The 16344-nt window shown below is 41.9% G+C and overlaps 2 protein-coding genes across 4 annotated transcripts in view; one reads left to right on the top strand and one right to left on the bottom strand.

Annotated features, from left to right (window-relative positions):
• The window catches only part of LOC109632376 (mitogen-activated protein kinase-binding protein 1), a 24369-nt gene extending 11882 nt beyond the window's left edge, over positions 1-12487 (top strand). Inside the window, exons 15-33 of one of the 3 annotated variants that reach the window (XM_069515010.1) lie at positions 1631-1752; positions 1882-1957; positions 2089-2200; positions 2346-2409; positions 2740-2850; positions 2967-3127; positions 3355-3392; positions 3953-4141; positions 4231-4370; positions 4524-4663; positions 5339-5533; positions 5669-5735; positions 6634-6750; positions 7445-7611; positions 7925-8554; positions 8647-8731; positions 9001-9089; positions 10661-10746; positions 11317-12487. In XM_069515010.1, the coding sequence (XP_069371111.1) occupies positions 1631-1752; positions 1882-1957; positions 2089-2200; positions 2346-2409; positions 2740-2850; positions 2967-3127; positions 3355-3392; positions 3953-4141; positions 4231-4370; positions 4524-4663; positions 5339-5533; positions 5669-5735; positions 6634-6750; positions 7445-7611; positions 7925-8554; positions 8647-8731; positions 9001-9089; positions 10661-10746; positions 11317-11559 (2832 nt within the window). In that variant the 3' untranslated portion in view covers positions 11560-12487. Of the gene's footprint in view, positions 1-1630; positions 1753-1881; positions 1958-2088; positions 2201-2345; positions 2410-2739; positions 2851-2966; positions 3128-3354; positions 3393-3952; positions 4154-4227; positions 4371-4523; positions 4664-5338; positions 5534-5668; positions 5736-6633; positions 6751-7444; positions 7612-7924; positions 8555-8646; positions 8732-9000; positions 9090-10660; positions 10747-11316 lie in introns of all 3 variants that reach the window. The other 2 variants (XM_069515009.1, XM_020091603.2) reach the window with 2 other exon arrangements.
• Positions 11876-16344, bottom strand: LOC109632391 (galectin-3). The gene is made up of 6 exons (XM_069515011.1): positions 16230-16344; positions 15409-15455; positions 14647-15207; positions 14472-14560; positions 14142-14313; positions 11876-13112 (listed from the first exon to the last, which is right to left on the bottom strand). The coding sequence occupies exons 2-6, from the start codon at positions 15448-15450 to the stop codon at positions 12954-12956; spliced, it is 1023 nt and encodes a 340-aa protein (XP_069371112.1). The 5' UTR covers positions 15451-15455; positions 16230-16344; the 3' UTR covers positions 11876-12953.

The raw sequence follows: 16344 nt of genomic DNA, 5'->3' as shown, positions 1-16344 counted from the left end.
CTTCTCAGAGAATAATTCTTAGATCTTGATGAAAAATCCTGGATCCACCCGTTAATCTGGATCTGCTCCGAAATTTAATGAGTTCTTTTTTCCCACTTAATTTAATGGAAATTGGTTCAGTGGTTTTGAGTAATCCTGCAAACTAACAGACGAACTAGAATAGCACTTAGTGAACCACATACCTCCGCTAAGTCCCAAAAGACCTCTTATGAAACCACATTTAATGAATCTGCTAGATCCAGATTTTTATTTGGATTGCACACACTCGTAATACCCATCCTCTAAATATGTCTATCAAAACCCATGAATTATTCATTGTGGACTATAGGGCACCTCTCCACCAAGTTTCAATAAAAAAGATGCTGTAGTTTTTGTGTAGTCCTGTGAACAGACAGACGAACAGCAAAGAAAACACAACCTCCTTCAAAACATTTCTCTCTGGCCATAACAGACACAGCGAGGAGCTCATCTAGGTTCAGTTTTCTTTGCTGCTTTCTTGCCAGAGAGAGTTCTCACTGTGCAGCACAAGAGTAACACAACCCATGTAGCCTCTTTTTGTAAATATAACTTTACAGCATGTACCACATAAAGACCATCTGCAGTATAAGTTGTATAACTAAGGCAATAAAGGAGACTTCATGCTGCTTTCTTTCCTTGGGTCACTGTGGTATTTTTCTGTTTGATTCAACTTGCATAAGTTACAAAGATCTTCTTAAACTTAAGACAGAATTCAGGTCAGCGCACATTAGGATTTGCAGAGCACAATAAACAGTGGCTTATTAGTGTTGGAGCAGAACCTCCCCTCAGCATCCAAGCATTTACAGACAACTCATGTCAGTAACTTACTGTGACAGCCCTGTGCTCTCTGCAAAACATGAATGAGAATCCTAAGTGCTGTGAGTTCTTAACAATTCCTCATGGGACGAGCAAATACTGATTACGCCGTTGCCAAACTTCAAAATTGTGATAAAACTGATCAATTTTGCATCAGCAGCAGCCTCGGGGTTCTGTGGAATGAGTCCAGCAGCAGGTCTGCACTTGCTGCAGCTCGATTACTGCAGGTCACTTTCACAGTTTCAGAAAGAAAGCTGCACCCAGCATCCCCACAGGCCAAGAAAACAGCCCATTCCGACAGATGGGTTTATAACATGCCCTGCGCTTGTAATGCAATATTTTTTAGAGAACATTGGTCATGGATGCAAAATATTATTGATGTGCGCAACAAGTAAGAAGTGCTGAGATGTAAATGAGAGTCCATTTTCCCATGTGAATGAGATGGATGGAGGTGTCTGGGGAAGGAGGGTCGCAAAGAATCTCTGAAATGAGAGCTGATAGTCACAGAGTAGAGAACAGATTAACTCTCTATTTACCTCCACCAAGGATTGTTTTCATCAGCGTTTGTTAGTAAGCAGGATTAAATAAAAACCACAGGTTGGATTGCATGAAACTTGGTGGAAAGGTTTGGTATGACAGGTCAGAGGAGAAATTTGGTGCAGACCCACAAACAAGTCTAACTTGTTTTAACATCCCACTTTCCTTATTTATCATTTGCATATTTTCCTCTGATGCTGGATCTACAGCATCCCTCCTCCTCTGCACAGACCTGACAGTGTTTCTCTTTGTTCTGCAGACGGACAGAGGGACCGAGTTCAGGCGCTCCCACCATATGGTGAGGAAGGCCACGCTGTACGACATGGGTGTAGACCCCACCTGCAAGTACGCTGCAGTCGGCTGCCAAGATCGCTGCATCCGGTGAGTGTGTGAATGGGCATGTATGTGGGTGTTTGAAGGACGGGGAGGTTATAGCCACTGGAAATGCATTTTATAAGAAAGTTTTTTTTAAAATATATTTGAGTTTTCTTTTTTTCCGCCTGACTGCAGGATTTTCAACATCAGCAGTGGCAAGCAGAAGAAGCTCTATAAAGGATCGCTGAGTGAAGATGGCAGTCTGCTCAGGGTAACATCTTTCTCCACTTTCCACTAATCTCACACACACACACACACACACACACACAAACACACACACACTCACACATATGCCCACACACGCACAGTTCCTAAACAATAGAATATGTTTGTATCTGGCAGGTGCAGATCGATCCCTCAGGTCAATACGTGGCCACGAGCTGCTCCAATAAAAACATCAGCATCTGTGATTTCTACACAGGGGAGTGTGTCGCCACCATGTTTGGACACTCTGGTAACAGAACACACACACACAAGTCATGTAGCCAAACTGTGCAGAGAGTAAATTACACATTTATAGCAGCAGGGAATACGATGTAACGCCCGACACAGCCGGGGGCAATAAAATAACTAACCAGCCATAAATTTCTGTTTTGCAGAGATTGTCACAGGGATGAAGTTTACCAACGACTGCAAGCATTTGATTTCTGTGTCAGGTGACAGGTGAGAGACAGTACTGTGTGTAGCTGTACTGGAAAATCCAGCATCTAATTGATTGCTCCAATAATGTGATGTTTCTGAAGAAGAATAGCATTAGTTATATATTTAAAATGAGAGCTGTGACAACAATAACATGCTTAAGTATAAATAATTTCAGTGTAGTAGATTGTAGAAGATTGTACCCAGGATGACAGCAGCAGCCAAATTAATATCACCTGCAGACTCCGCTGCAGAAGGAAATGAGTGAGGAAATGTGTTTGCAGACAGTTTCCTCAATAGTGAAGCTGAAATGAAATGCTGAATTTTTTATGCCTGAATGCTTTTATCTCCCAGCTGTATCTTTGTGTGGCGACTGGCTCCAGAGCTGACAATCAGCATGAGAGAGCGGCTCTGCCAACTCAGACAAAACCCAAAAACGCTGTCCACAGGGACTCCAAGCCTCAGGTGACGTCTAACACTGCCGTCGAGGCCTTTTCGTTGATCACATTCGTTCTAGTAATCATCATACAGCTGCCTCTTTACACAAACTTTTCCCTGATCCTCTGATTGTGTTACTCCAGGCGGGAGGTGTACAGCGCCCCCACTCTGGGCACCATGTCCTCAGACAGTGACCAAGAGCACGAGGGGGAGGACGGGGCAGAGAACGCTGCTGACCCTAATGACCCCGAAGACAACGCAACCACAGCTTCCTCCGACAGCAGCAATGGAGAGGAGGACGCAGGTACTGACTGAGACTCTAATCCGAATGTTTATCAAAGGAATTAGAATCAGGGTGTAGCACTGAGTAGAGGAATGTCCTCTCACAACCATGTTAGTGAGCATACGCCCTGCTGTACTGTTATTTAACCTCTGTGCAGAGGGTATGAGAATCCAATTCAGGCATAAAAGTTGTATCACGGTGCAATTAATCATCATAACGATTAATTATTGTGCTTTTTCATACTTCAGGAGGATCGGATGAAGGACAGGAGTGGGAGATGAAAAAGGTAGGTGCTTATTTACAATGGAAAGAACATTATCAGTATAAATTAGATTAGTATAAATTCTAAATTATTCCATCATCATCTTGCAGTGATAAAGTGAAAATGAACATTATTTAGATTTTCTTGGATTATGTCTATTATTACTGTCATTTTATGTTAATAACATTAATTCTCAAGTCCCATTTGACTCCATCCCTGCTTAATAATGAGTATAAGTATAAAAAGTATATACAGTATATTTTTAATCCAGACTGGACAGTTGATGTCTACCATGTCTTCTAAAGACTTTAGAAGGACTGAAGTGGCTTAAGGATCTCAGGCTTTTCTCCCCGAAACATGAGATTAATCCCTCTGTGATGTGCTGGGGGGGTGGAGGCTGAGTTTTTAAAAGTGATTGATAAAGTGAAAGTCATCCTGAAATACCCAGTTTAATTTAGGGCACTATGAGGTAAACCACATCTTGTGAAAAACTGACACTTTCATTTTCGTTTCCAGAACCCATGTGATATTTATCAGTCCTGTCTTATAACAACAGAAGTCATGGTCTCCTGTCTCATTCGCAGCATGAAGTCATCAACCAGGCCGCCCCGGACCCTGCTAAGCGCCCTCGCAGGCGCTGGTCTCATCGTATGGGCACTCTGGAGCTGATGGTCAAATCCATGCTGGACCTGAGGCAGCTGGAGAGCTTCTCTCACAAGAAAAGCCCTCATGAAACAGAGAGACAGAGCACGTCCAGTCTGCAGGAGCCCATGGTGTGCATGCACGTACGTGAGGAAAAGAAAGAGGTGTGTGTGTGATTGCTCTGCTGCACTAAGTCACCTATCCTTGTTTTCTGCAGCAGTTGGAGGAGAGATCCAAGAGGCATCAGGCCTGGCCACATGCTGACTGGCTGTCCTCACAAACGTCCAAGGGCATCAAGGGGAATGACGGAGCGGTGTTGTACCCCGAGGACATTAAGGACAGCACAAGTCTACAGGGCAGGTAAATCCCTGCCTGCTGCACATACTGTTTTCATCCAAGTGACCGTGAGAGAGAACAAAAGTGCCTTTCTATTCTTAGTTTGCTGTTCCCCTCTCCCCGCCCCTCTTCTTCTCCTCATTGTTATTTCCACCTCTCTGTGTTTTCATACATCAGTGATTACATAGTGAAGGAGCAGCACTGCAGGATGCAAGGACGAGGGATCCGCAGTGAGAGCCAGGACAGTCGCAGCCCGGACAGCGCGTGCTCCCTGGGCTTCGACAGCAGGGAGTCCAGCCTGGATGGTGTCCTGGATGGTGAGGGCAACAATGATAGAAGAGAGAAAATAACACAAAAAATATATATACTGTGCAGTATTTCATTTAATAACTTATCTTCCCTTGAATGAAAACACAAAGCACTAAATATGAAGATTTAAAGCTATTTCTCTGTTTAGTTAGAAATTCTCTGACTTGAGCACCCCCTAGTGGTAGTATCAGAAAAGACTGTGGCTGTCAGTCTTGTGCATTTACTAAAAAGAAAGTAAATAAATTTTTATAGTGAGAAAAATCAAATAGCACAGATTAAGTCTGTACTCATCTCTACTAAAACTTCTTTAATTTTGCTCTGCTTCACTTCATTAGAATGTTTACATGTTTTTCTGTGGATTATCAGAGGTTTTCGGCTACAGCTACATTATTTCAAAGGGTAGAGTCACTCTAAAATTTTAGGCGGATTTTAAATTTTCATTTATGTCCTGTTCCATCTTCATTTAATCTTCCCTAGTAAAATTCATACTGATGCTTTCACCTCTGCAGAAATCTCACTCCCCTTGTATAGACACCAAGATTGTTCACATAGACCCTGTAGTTGTAGAGAATTTTCTCCTGATAGAAACATGTCAGATAATAACCTACTACCATATATGCCTTAATGTTCTGACTGGCCATTTCTAAGGATTATCTGCTCCCTTCGTTTCTATTTGTCCTCAGATTTTGCAGACGTGGAGTCCCTGAGCCAGGACAGCTCCGACGAGGAGGACCATGAAGAGAGGGAGGAAGTGAAACAAAAGGCAGAAGTCACGAGCATGGACGAGGCTCTGAGGACAGTGACCGACACTGTCGACCACAACCGAGAAGACTTCCTCAGGCAGAACTTTGAGACTCTGGCAGAGAGCTGCAGCACAGGTCAGACAGGGCAAACACACAAACACACACACTCACAGTATTGATTAGTCTGGTGGTTCTTGGGTATTTCTCTTCTTTCTTTGCCACTTTCTCCATTTATCCTTTTGTGTCTTTTATTCTAATGTCTGTCCACAGCTGAGCAGAGCAGAGTCCCCAGGCTCAGCATGTCTTCACGCTTCCTGGCCAGACGACATAATAACAGGTACTGCTGACCACTTCAGACCAGTGTGTACTCACATCTATAATTACAGATCCATGTGGACTCACGCACACTGCTCTGCTAAACCATCTGTGCACCCTCTTGATCCAGCCAGGCTGTTGGTTTGTAAAGACATTGTTAAAGGCTCTCTGGGTAATTTTGTGTGAGAGAACATTGTTGTTGTTTTTTGGTCCTTGGATGACCTAAAGTTTTTTTGAATTTTACTTGTATTATTCATTGCATTGCAAAGGGACTTTTTTCTCTCCACAGTCTCCAAGTGTTTGCTCATTGTGGGAACTTTTGGATTTCTTTATAATATTGTAAAGTCTTGACCCCATTGCATTATGTGCCTTTAGATAATGTATGTTGTGATTTGGCTCTGAATAAATAAAACAAATTAAATGTTTATATGAAAGATCGCAGGAGGAACCGAGTGTTTGGAATTCACTCTTACAAACAGCGGACACACAGCTAGCTTGGCTCTGTTCGACGATAACAACATCCACCTACAAGTTAATGAAGTCTCCGCTGGTTGCTTGGCAACTGGTCTCAGCCAAGACATAGTCCAATTCTTAAACCCCTGTAAAGCTTACAATTTGGTTTTGTACGAACACAACAAAGATTGAATGATTTCATGTGTTAACTAGTGAGCTAATGTGTATTATGTTATTTTTACACAGAGCCAAGTTAGATGTTATTTGTTGGCCACAGCACAGCATGATGCCTAGACACACAAGACTAATATCAAACTCTTCATCTAACTCTAGATGTAGATGTAGCTTCATATTTATTAGAGTGGTATGGATCCTATTATCTAAATGATTGTGCCAACTCTACATTTAACAGGGGATTACATTGTGTATCTGCTCCTCTGACCCTGTCATGATTTCTGTCTGTATAGGAGCAACCACTCCACCAAGCCTCCTGTGTCAAAAGTACGGCCCTTGATGGAAGAGGGTCAGAGCAGAAACATAGAGGACAAGACCCCAGTGTCCCCTGGCTGGACTGAGAGGCCAAAGTAAGGAGAAAATACAGACGTGAATCTAAAGGATTCTACTTACTACTTGAGTACCAGTGCGATATTCTTTTTCAAATTTTTGATTTATGTGAACTCTTTTTGCAGATCGTGTAAGCACTACTTAAAATAATAAATTCATAGGTACTCAAAAACTAAAAATGTCCTTTAATTAAGGCTGAGTAAGGTACAATGTCCAATAATAAACATGCAGAGAAACACAAGGAACAGAAAAAAGACTGAGAGACAGAGGGAAGCACAGAGACTTAAATACAGAGGGAGACAGGATGAGTGGACACAGGGGGAACGGATGAAGACAATCACAAGAGCAGGACTTTTGTTTGCTTACTTATTCAGGTTTACAGTGTGTGTAATCTTAGAGAAGCGCTGTTTTGACAAACTTGGAGTCATCAATCGTAAATTACAAGTTCACAAAGTACAATTGGTAGGCTACTCTGTGTTAACAAATGATTATAAATCATTGGTAGAGAAGTAGAGCAAGAATACAGCTATAATGTCGGCTTTTACATTTTTTAACAGTAATGCTGTTATTTACAGACTGGATAGACAAGCATGCACGTGCAAATTAGACTAGATCATTAATATGAAGCACAGACTGATATTCACTTCTACATGTTTTCGTTATGTTGTGGCGACTGATGAATGGTGATTTTAAAGTGGTGCTGTTGGATCTCAGCAGGGCAGATGCTCCAGAAAAGGAGTCGACTCCCACCGAAAAGAAGAAGACGTCGAGGTCCCACCTGTGGAGGATGTCCAACCCTACTCCACCCAAAGCTCCACTCTTGCTGGACAGAGCCACGTGTTTGATGAAATCACACTCTGCTCAGAACCTGGCCTCAGAGGGTGCGTTTCTTTACTTAGCTCATTTATTACTTTATATTGCTGAACTGTATTTAAAACGGAACATGTACGACACAACCACTGAGTGAGAGTTAGCTATGTAGCTCATCTGCATCTGTGGTCCATGGATAGAGAAATATATTATACAATACAGTACATTATTGCCTCTGTAGAATGAGGTTCTTTTATGAAATATAACATTTTCGTTTACTTTTGATAGTTACCTAGAATTGAGAATTTGTGTCATAATTATAAAAGCCACAAAGTTAACATATAAAAATTCACATTCATCTCCAACTCAACATTATTTCTCTAGCTCCTCACTCCCCCTCGCTCTCCACTGACCTGAAGGACACGCGGAATAGGCCTCAGCAGCTTTTCCTGGACCAATACACCCCCCAGCCGTCCTTCCACTTTTCCTCACCTTCCTCTGGCTCTCCACAGTCTCCCCATTCCCCCTTACCATGGGAGAGTCCCAAACTCAAGCCCCAGCACTCCTACATGAACCCTACAGCCAGCTCCATGGCCAAAAGCAGCCACTCCTCCTCCCTGGGGGAAGGTATCCAGGTCGGGACGCCACCTTGCTCCCCCTCCTTCCTTAAGGGCAGGAGGTTATCTGGGGAAATGGACGTTGAGCTCCCACTGCTCACCTCCTCTCCCGTCTCTGCTTTCCCCTCTACCGTCTCTACATCGTCATTATCTGCCTTAATGTTCCCCTTATCAAAAAGCCCCTTCCCTGCTTCTCCACATCGTACAGCTACAGTTTCACCCACTACCTTTACCCACAACATTCCACCCTCTCGCATCCCGCTGCCCAAGCAGCCTCTCAGCCCTCGTCGCAGCCTCTGCCTGGAGGTAAAACCCAACTCCAGTGGGTTTGGAGGCCTGACGAGAGCTTCCACACCCACAGCAGACCCTCAGTGTGACTTTCCAGGAAACAAACAAGGTGAGACAGCCAGCCTCATACTGTAATGTTCCATAAATACACAGAACTACATTCTTACATGTGTTGCTTTGTGTTTATCTTGTTATTTTTAGCAAGAGGTCGACAACTGTCTCTAAGTTTGGATCTTTCTTTGCCAAGTTCACTGTCAGTGAAGAGTGGAGGCTCGGTTCCTAAGAGGTAAAACACTTTCACTATGTTTATTAATGTTACACTGTATGATTTTATTTTCGCTTACAATACACATTTTATTTTCACTTGTAATTTACTTTTATTTTTAGTTTCACTTTTTTTTTTTAGACATATATGTTTTTAGATGTAATACTATGATGACATTGTTTTCTTCTCTTTACTCACTGTAATCTTACTTTAACTCTTACCTTATCTTTTTTAAAGGGACAAAAGCACATTAATTAACATGCTACTTTTGTCCCCCCTCCCCCCTCCAGTGCCAATGAGTCAGGACAGGTGCCTGCGGCTAAAGAGTGCCCTCTGCTGCCCGGACAGGCCCACACATCGAGCGCTGACCCTCAGCCAGGTCTGACTCCCCACAAACCTTTTATTAACCTGCCTGTCGCAAATGCTCCTCCTCATCTTCATCGCAGCATCTCTTCTTCACACTGCTCGTCCTCTGTCTGTCCCTCCTGCTGTCAGTGCTGTTATTACTAATGAGACGTTTGATTATTTTGTTTCCTCCTCTCTCTTGGTTTATTTTCATCCAGTTGCTCTGTTCATCTTTTTCTCTTTCAGTTGTTTTTTTTTTCTGTGTCTTTAAAAGTTGATGAGATGATGATAAATATGAGCAAAACATGATGGTGTGCTGCTAAACATGTAAATCACCAGGGAGCAAAACACCAAGATCTCATGCAACAGGCTTGACTCTTAGAATACGAAAAATGTGGACGGTCGTTTTTTCTTAAGATTTATTAAGCACATTCATTCTTCTTAAGAAGATAGATCCTTTCCATGTTGGAGACATCAAGAATACAAATGAATGAATAATGCATACATTAATGCTCCCAGTTTCCTTCACATTTCTCACTCAGCAAATAAATATATAAGCTATAGCATTCAAACTGAGGTGAACCTTGCTGAGGTGATTCCGTGCTTCTTTACCTGCTGTTATGTGAAGAACTTAATTGTCATTTATTCATTCAACAATTATTTTAATCGGTAAATACACTAGAAATAGAGATTTTTTCCAACAGAGCTGCGCACCGAAAATAAACAAAACATTCCAATACACCAAGAAAGTAGAAATAAGAAACAGTAAAATATGCAAAATGGCAAAAGTAAAACCCTTAGGAACAAATACAGAACATACGATAGTATTCAAAGCAAATCCACTAGAACAAGAAAGGTGGAGGTAAAATAAGTTGAGCTTTTGAGTGTTACTCCATGTTTCAGGTGCACGATGTGATAAACTAGATTTACTGAGCTCAGTAAGAAATAGTTTGGCTCTTGCAGTGCGATCATTTGTGCGTGTTTGATTTGAGGTCACATTACAAGACAGCAGTGAGGTGATGTCAGAGGGTAAAGGGCCGTCCATCCTCGGCATACACACATCACAATGATAATAATCGTAAACATAATTTGTATAGTGCCATTCATCCATGAAATGCAGCTCAAAGTGCTTTACATACAATATAGATTACAATGTTATGTAATTCAAATAAGAAGAGAACAGATGTCAAAACAAAAAATACAATTTAATTTAAAAAATACATAAAAGAAGGCAGGTGTGGAACTAGTTGAAGGCTGAAACAAAGAGAAATGTTTTTCTGTTAAAGACATTCACTGAACTAGCTTCTCTGATATCTAGCAGCACAGCTTTTTTATGATTAATGTTGAAAGGATTTATCTCAGTTTCACTCCTGCTGTTCTCTGGCAGCCTCCGTGTGTGTGTGTGTGTGTGTGTGTGTGTGTGTGTGTGTGTGTGTGTGTGTGTGTGTGTGTGTGTTATATAGTTTCTTTAAATACTCTTTAACCTTTGGCTCAACATTAAATGTGCACTTGCTACTATCATTGTGTATTTATACTGTGCGCACACACTAATTTGCTACATGCCATGCTGCACCTGAAAGAGTCGATCTCCCGCTCTCTCGACAGTTCCCTCTATCACCTTGGAAACTTGCAAGCAGACGGTTAACGAGCTTCACAACAGTCTGAGCAAGACCATCATGCTCTACACCACGGTCAGTGAGTGTGTCTGTGCTGTACGTCCAAGTGTGTGTACGTACATGTACGTGTGTGAAAACATTCAATGAAAGGAAGCGAGTGAGATGGTGAAGTTTAAGAGGGAATAGATACAAATAATTTCTTGATTGTTTACACACTCTCTCATTGTTATCAATTGCATGTATAGGTTATATATATTCTGTTTAATGTTCTACACATTCTTATAATGTACTGTGTTTGTTATTTGACTTGTGTGGATGCTGCTGTTTATGTTTGCACATCTAGTTTCTGCAGAAATTGGAACCAGACAGTATTTGGCATTTGTTGCTTGAAAAAACTTTGTATATGTATTTCAGTTGATCAGTTAATTGATCAATCCATTGTGCTTCACACATAATTCATTATTTCATAGACAAAAGTAATATTTATCTTCAATATTAATGGATGATAAAACCAACATGAGTTGCTTCCCTGCCTGTGTTTTTTTATATTCTATTTCTTCATAAACCTGCCTCAGCAGAACACATGAAGATTTATCTGGAGATGGCTGTTTGGTTTATATACTTACATGTGTCGATTTGAACCAGGTTCTCCAGAGTGTCCAACAGCCCAGTGAGGACCAGCAGCAGATAAGGACCCTCCTGTCCGAGGCCTTGTTCAAAGTGAAGACGGAGCTGGACTCTCTGCCTCAGCTGCCCTCACAGTGCGAGGGGAACCAGGACGTGAACCAGGTGGTGAAGGGAGAGGGAGACAAGGCCCTCGCTCTGCTGGAGCAGTACGCTGAGCTGCTGCTGAAGTCTGTGGAGAGGAGGCTGGATACCAAGACATGACGTCGTCTATGCAACACACACACTCAGTAGCACTGTGAATTTCACACTTGTAATTTGCACAGACGTGTATTTACTTACTGAAAACTCATGAGATGTTATTATGATCGATGGAAGTCGAACAAAATGATAAGTATCAAGCACTGAAATATTGAGTAAAAATGTTGCCTTATTTTTTAAGATGCCATAGTTTGTCTTTGTCTGTTTTCCACTTTTTTAAACCTGAATGAGTCGATATGTAATGAAGGGAGACACTAGAGGAACAATGAGGAAGTTATATGAAGAGCACACATGAGTATAAAACTGATGAATGGATGTAGAAGATTCAGTTCAGTTTAATTGTATATCACTAAACAGCAACGAACAAGCACACAAATCACACTTTACAGAGTAAGGTATGCAATAAATGTTTTATGAAATGTTATAGTCGATTAATACAATATTTAGGTTTCACAATATACCCCTTGTTTTCGGGAACTGTTTCAGTAATTGCGTTATGGATTTAAAGCCCCATGCAGAGGTGTCCCACAGTGCCTGCAGGTTTCATTATTCTATTACTCTTACCAGTATCAGGGCTAAAGCAGGAAACACGCATAAATATCCACAAAAAAATGTCAGTCTGATCGTTCATCTATGCATCAAGCTGCGGACCAAAGTACTGACTTCAGGTCAGTCAAATCATCAGGTCCTGTCTGCTTGTGGGACAAAACATTGTTCTCCCTCATTACAAAAGTAGCTGTAACTTCTGATGCAGTTATTTCTTAATGTTTGTCAGATGGTAATGAAGATTTGTTAGTATCTGTACATGTATGAATGTTAGTGCTGGTTTTACAGGGTTTTTAGAAAGAGATTTTTGTGCTCTGTTGTTGTCATTCACTTACAAACTGCTGCACTGTCTTTAGAAGTCTCAATAAACAATGAAGACATTGGATTTGATTGTTCATTTCTCAGCCACAATCTAATGGAAGAAGAATTACAGTCACAGAAAACTGAGCCATAATAAATCCTATTGTCTTCACACAATATTGATACACATTTTATTAGTGACAATTTAATAATTGAAGAAAGATTGTGCACAATAGCATCTTTATAATGAAAAGCTTTATGTAAACTAACTGTTTAGCAGTGTAACTAATAGTGTTTATAGAATGAGCTCAGCTCATGTGATTATTAATAATCTTACATACAAACATTTACTCACTCTCTAAGCACCATGATATAAAAAGAGAAGGCTTTAGTGTTTCCACAATACAATGTATTAATAGCCTGTGTGTGTTTGTGTTTGTCTGTGGGCAAATTTCTATGTGTCTTTTTATAAATGTTTTTCTGCTCCATGTACAACCCACTCATACATCTGTCCTTGTGCTAGTACATTTACTTTAGTAACAGTGTGTTTCCTATGGAAGTGTCTCCACGTTGACATAGGTGAGGACGACGTCATGCAGGATGTTGATTCTGTCGACCCGGTTCAGCTCCCTGATGCGGTGTTGGAACTCAAACAACGGGATGTTGTTCACTGCCACCCTGAACGCCTCCTGAGTGCACAGGATCTTCATCTGGAACGGAGCAGGTCACCACCAATGTAACACTAACCACACAGATTGTGAGCTATCATGCATGCAGTGCTCAAGTCACATTAAGACAATACATAAATAAATCACTGGCAGTGACTGTAGATAAAGATGGATGACATGTCTCCACTTGCACAAAAACGAACCTAAAATATCCCTGGTCCTGGCACTGCCATCTTATGCTGGGTTTAAAAAAAAATGTATTTCACACGTACTTTGGGTTTTTAGTTTGGTCCATGTCCCATCTATTAACATGGAGGAGGCAAGGTTTATGATGTATGCTGCAGCCAGCCAACAGGGGGAAATCAAGATCATTCACTTTTGGGAGCTTTCATGTCGTCCATCTTTTTACACAGTCTAAGATCACAGCTTTATTTTGAACAGTTCTTATATTGGGCAAAATATTTTACCACAAAAAGATAACGGTGTTAAATTAAGAATCATTTTTCATTATTCAAAATCCAGTAAAATTTTAACTTTAAAAGTTAAGTCACAACTGCGGGGAAACACACTGTGGTTGTTATGATTGTCAGCAAACATGGACATGAGGACTGTGGGACACATCAGCAACAGAAATAGCTCCTCAGATAAGTCACCTCCTGCTGAAGCGTAATTGTTATTGATGTTATTGAGCGATGTGAGACCCCCACTGACCTCCAGGAGCCTCCCTGCAGTACAGCACTTCCCTTATCTAGGACTCGCTTGCACAAACGACTTTCCAACCCTTTCAGTCTTTTCCAAACGTTTCCCTGACGTTAATCATGAGAAAGTGACCTGGAGTCAGTTAAAGGTGTCATATGTGGAACTTTGACACATCACCATCTTTTAAAACTCTCACCACAAACAAATGATTAAAAATGATTATTAGTGTCTGTTAATGGAATGGAATTGTGTAATGGTATATTAACAGCGAAACACACTGACACTTAAAGGTAAACGATAATGATTTAATGATGTTAGCATGCTACATATAGTATCTGAATCAACTATGAGGTTCCTCTTTCTAAAACTCACCTCAAACGGGCTCCCAGGAGCAAAGGGGAAGGGTCCCTTCAGGTCCCTCTCTTCAGGGCCCCAGCGCTCGCCCAGTTTGTGGTTACGGACCACCACCTGTTTGCCCCCTTCATCGAAGCGAGGGTTGATATGAAAGGCAATGTCATTGCCTCTCAGAAAGTTCACTGTGAACCTGTGGGAGACCAAAGCTTTACTTTCAGTGACACTGAATTTTCTCTGTTGTGTTGAACTTGCCTGTTCTTCCCTTAATAATGTACTTTTATTGTAAAACGGAATGTGTCAGAGACAGATTGGCACAGGAAGATACCAAGTACATTTAAACATCCTTACATTTTAGCATTAGGTTTCACGTTTCCCAGGATGGTCATCATCATCTTGTCATACACCCCACGGGCCAGATTCAAGTTGTAAGGAACACTCTGATCAGCACAGCAGGGACAGAAGAACAATAAAAAAATCTGACAACCAAACAACATTGTAGTGAGGTTCCTTACATTTGACTTACCAGAGGTCCAGATGTAGGTGGAAGCCAGTGGAGAGGCATCATAGATGGATTTTGTCCAGGCCACCCTGACTGTCCTGGGTTATAGGGCCAGCCGGGGGTGGCAGGCCACCCAGGTAAACGTGAATGGACGCTGGGAGCAGGAGCAGGGGCGGGAGCAGGTGCTGTAACTGGGATTAGAGTTGGAGCCAGGGCCGGAACAGGAGCAGGAGCAGGAGCAGGCATCTGGGCTTGAATTGGAGCTGGTGGTTGAAAAGGCTGATACCCTGTGCCTGGCCAGCAAGGGTTGCAGGGCTGCCCTGAGGCTGGAGCTGGAGCTAGAACTGGAGCTGGTGATACAGCCTGCACTGGGGCTGGAACCGAAACAGGAGCAGGGGCCTGCGCTGTCTGTGTCCCAGTCCAGCATGGTGAGTTTGGTTGGCCGGTCCAGCACGGTGTGGCCTGGGCGGGCTGTCCTGGCCACCCGGGGAAGCCAGTTCCAGACGGAGGCAGGGTGGGCCAGAGGCTGTTAGTCTGTGGGGCAGAACCATAGGACGGGCAGCTGCCACAGAGAGCTTCAGAGTGCTGAGAGGGAGGAGGATAGGGGGAGGAGGGAGGAGAGAGAGAAGGGTCAGGGGCGAGGATAGAGATACGAGGGAGAGAGAGGGTGGAGAGGAGGGAGGACACCAACTTGCAGTTGCAAACATGGCCGTTTGACATAAGCAAAGATGTAAGCACTTATGTTTAGATGGAAAAATGGGGAGACATTGCTTGTGTCATTCTTACCAGTGCAGAGATCTGAGAATTTGATGAGGTACTTACATCCATGCTGCCTGTCAGAACAAGATCAAGTACACATTCAATCATTTTAAACATAGCGCAAACTGCAGAGACAGAAAGAGGAAAAATACTAAAACAGGATTTAGTCAAAAAATCATGAAAGAAAACGGAAATGCAAGCAAGCAAATGCTGCATCAGTGAATGATTGTTTCCATAGAGACATACATTGTTAACTGCAGCTGATTGGATGCCATGGAACACACTAATGTAATGATGAGAGCAGAAAACATAGCAGCACATTGACTGTGGGTCGTATGTGCTGCTAGAGAGGAATGTGCAATAACAATGATTCCTGTGACTCCTCATTCACCTTCACTGGTATGAAGTCATTCAGTCACTACCTAGACCATGCATAAACTACTGATAATAAATACAACAGAGATCATTATGATTATGGATTATTTATTATAGGTGTTAACTTGTGTGCAGCTAATGCATGTTAACGAAAAAGTGTTTACGAATAAAGTTAAGGCATTTTTGACCATGTTATCATTATCATTACCATCATTACTAACAAATGCACAGCTCCACTACTTTTATAGCTGTATGCAGATTGTTAATATTTATATATATGAATAACATTTTATCATTATTGCTACGACAGTAGTATCAGTCCAGGACAAGTTCATACATCCTTTTTCCTGACACCATGAAAACTTTGGATGTGAGGAGCCTTTTTGGTTGTGATGCATGGAAATAAAATCAAACTTTAGAAATAAATATAATTTGTATAAGCTGCCACAGATACAATTACAGCCAGAAGTTACCTTTTTGTTGTCTTTCGTCCTCAGGTGCACACAGGAGCAGGCTGCAGGCTGTGGTGTGGTTCAGGTGAGTCAGTGGTCCGAAAGCCACGAACAAGGCAACTCCCTTTTATAGCTG

The sequence above is a fragment of the Paralichthys olivaceus genome, chromosome 19, assembly GCF_024713975.1.
Source record: "Paralichthys olivaceus isolate ysfri-2021 chromosome 19, ASM2471397v2, whole genome shotgun sequence".
NCBI lineage: Eukaryota > Metazoa > Chordata > Actinopteri > Pleuronectiformes > Paralichthyidae > Paralichthys > Paralichthys olivaceus.
This window is presented reverse-complemented; position numbering and strand designations above follow the sequence as displayed.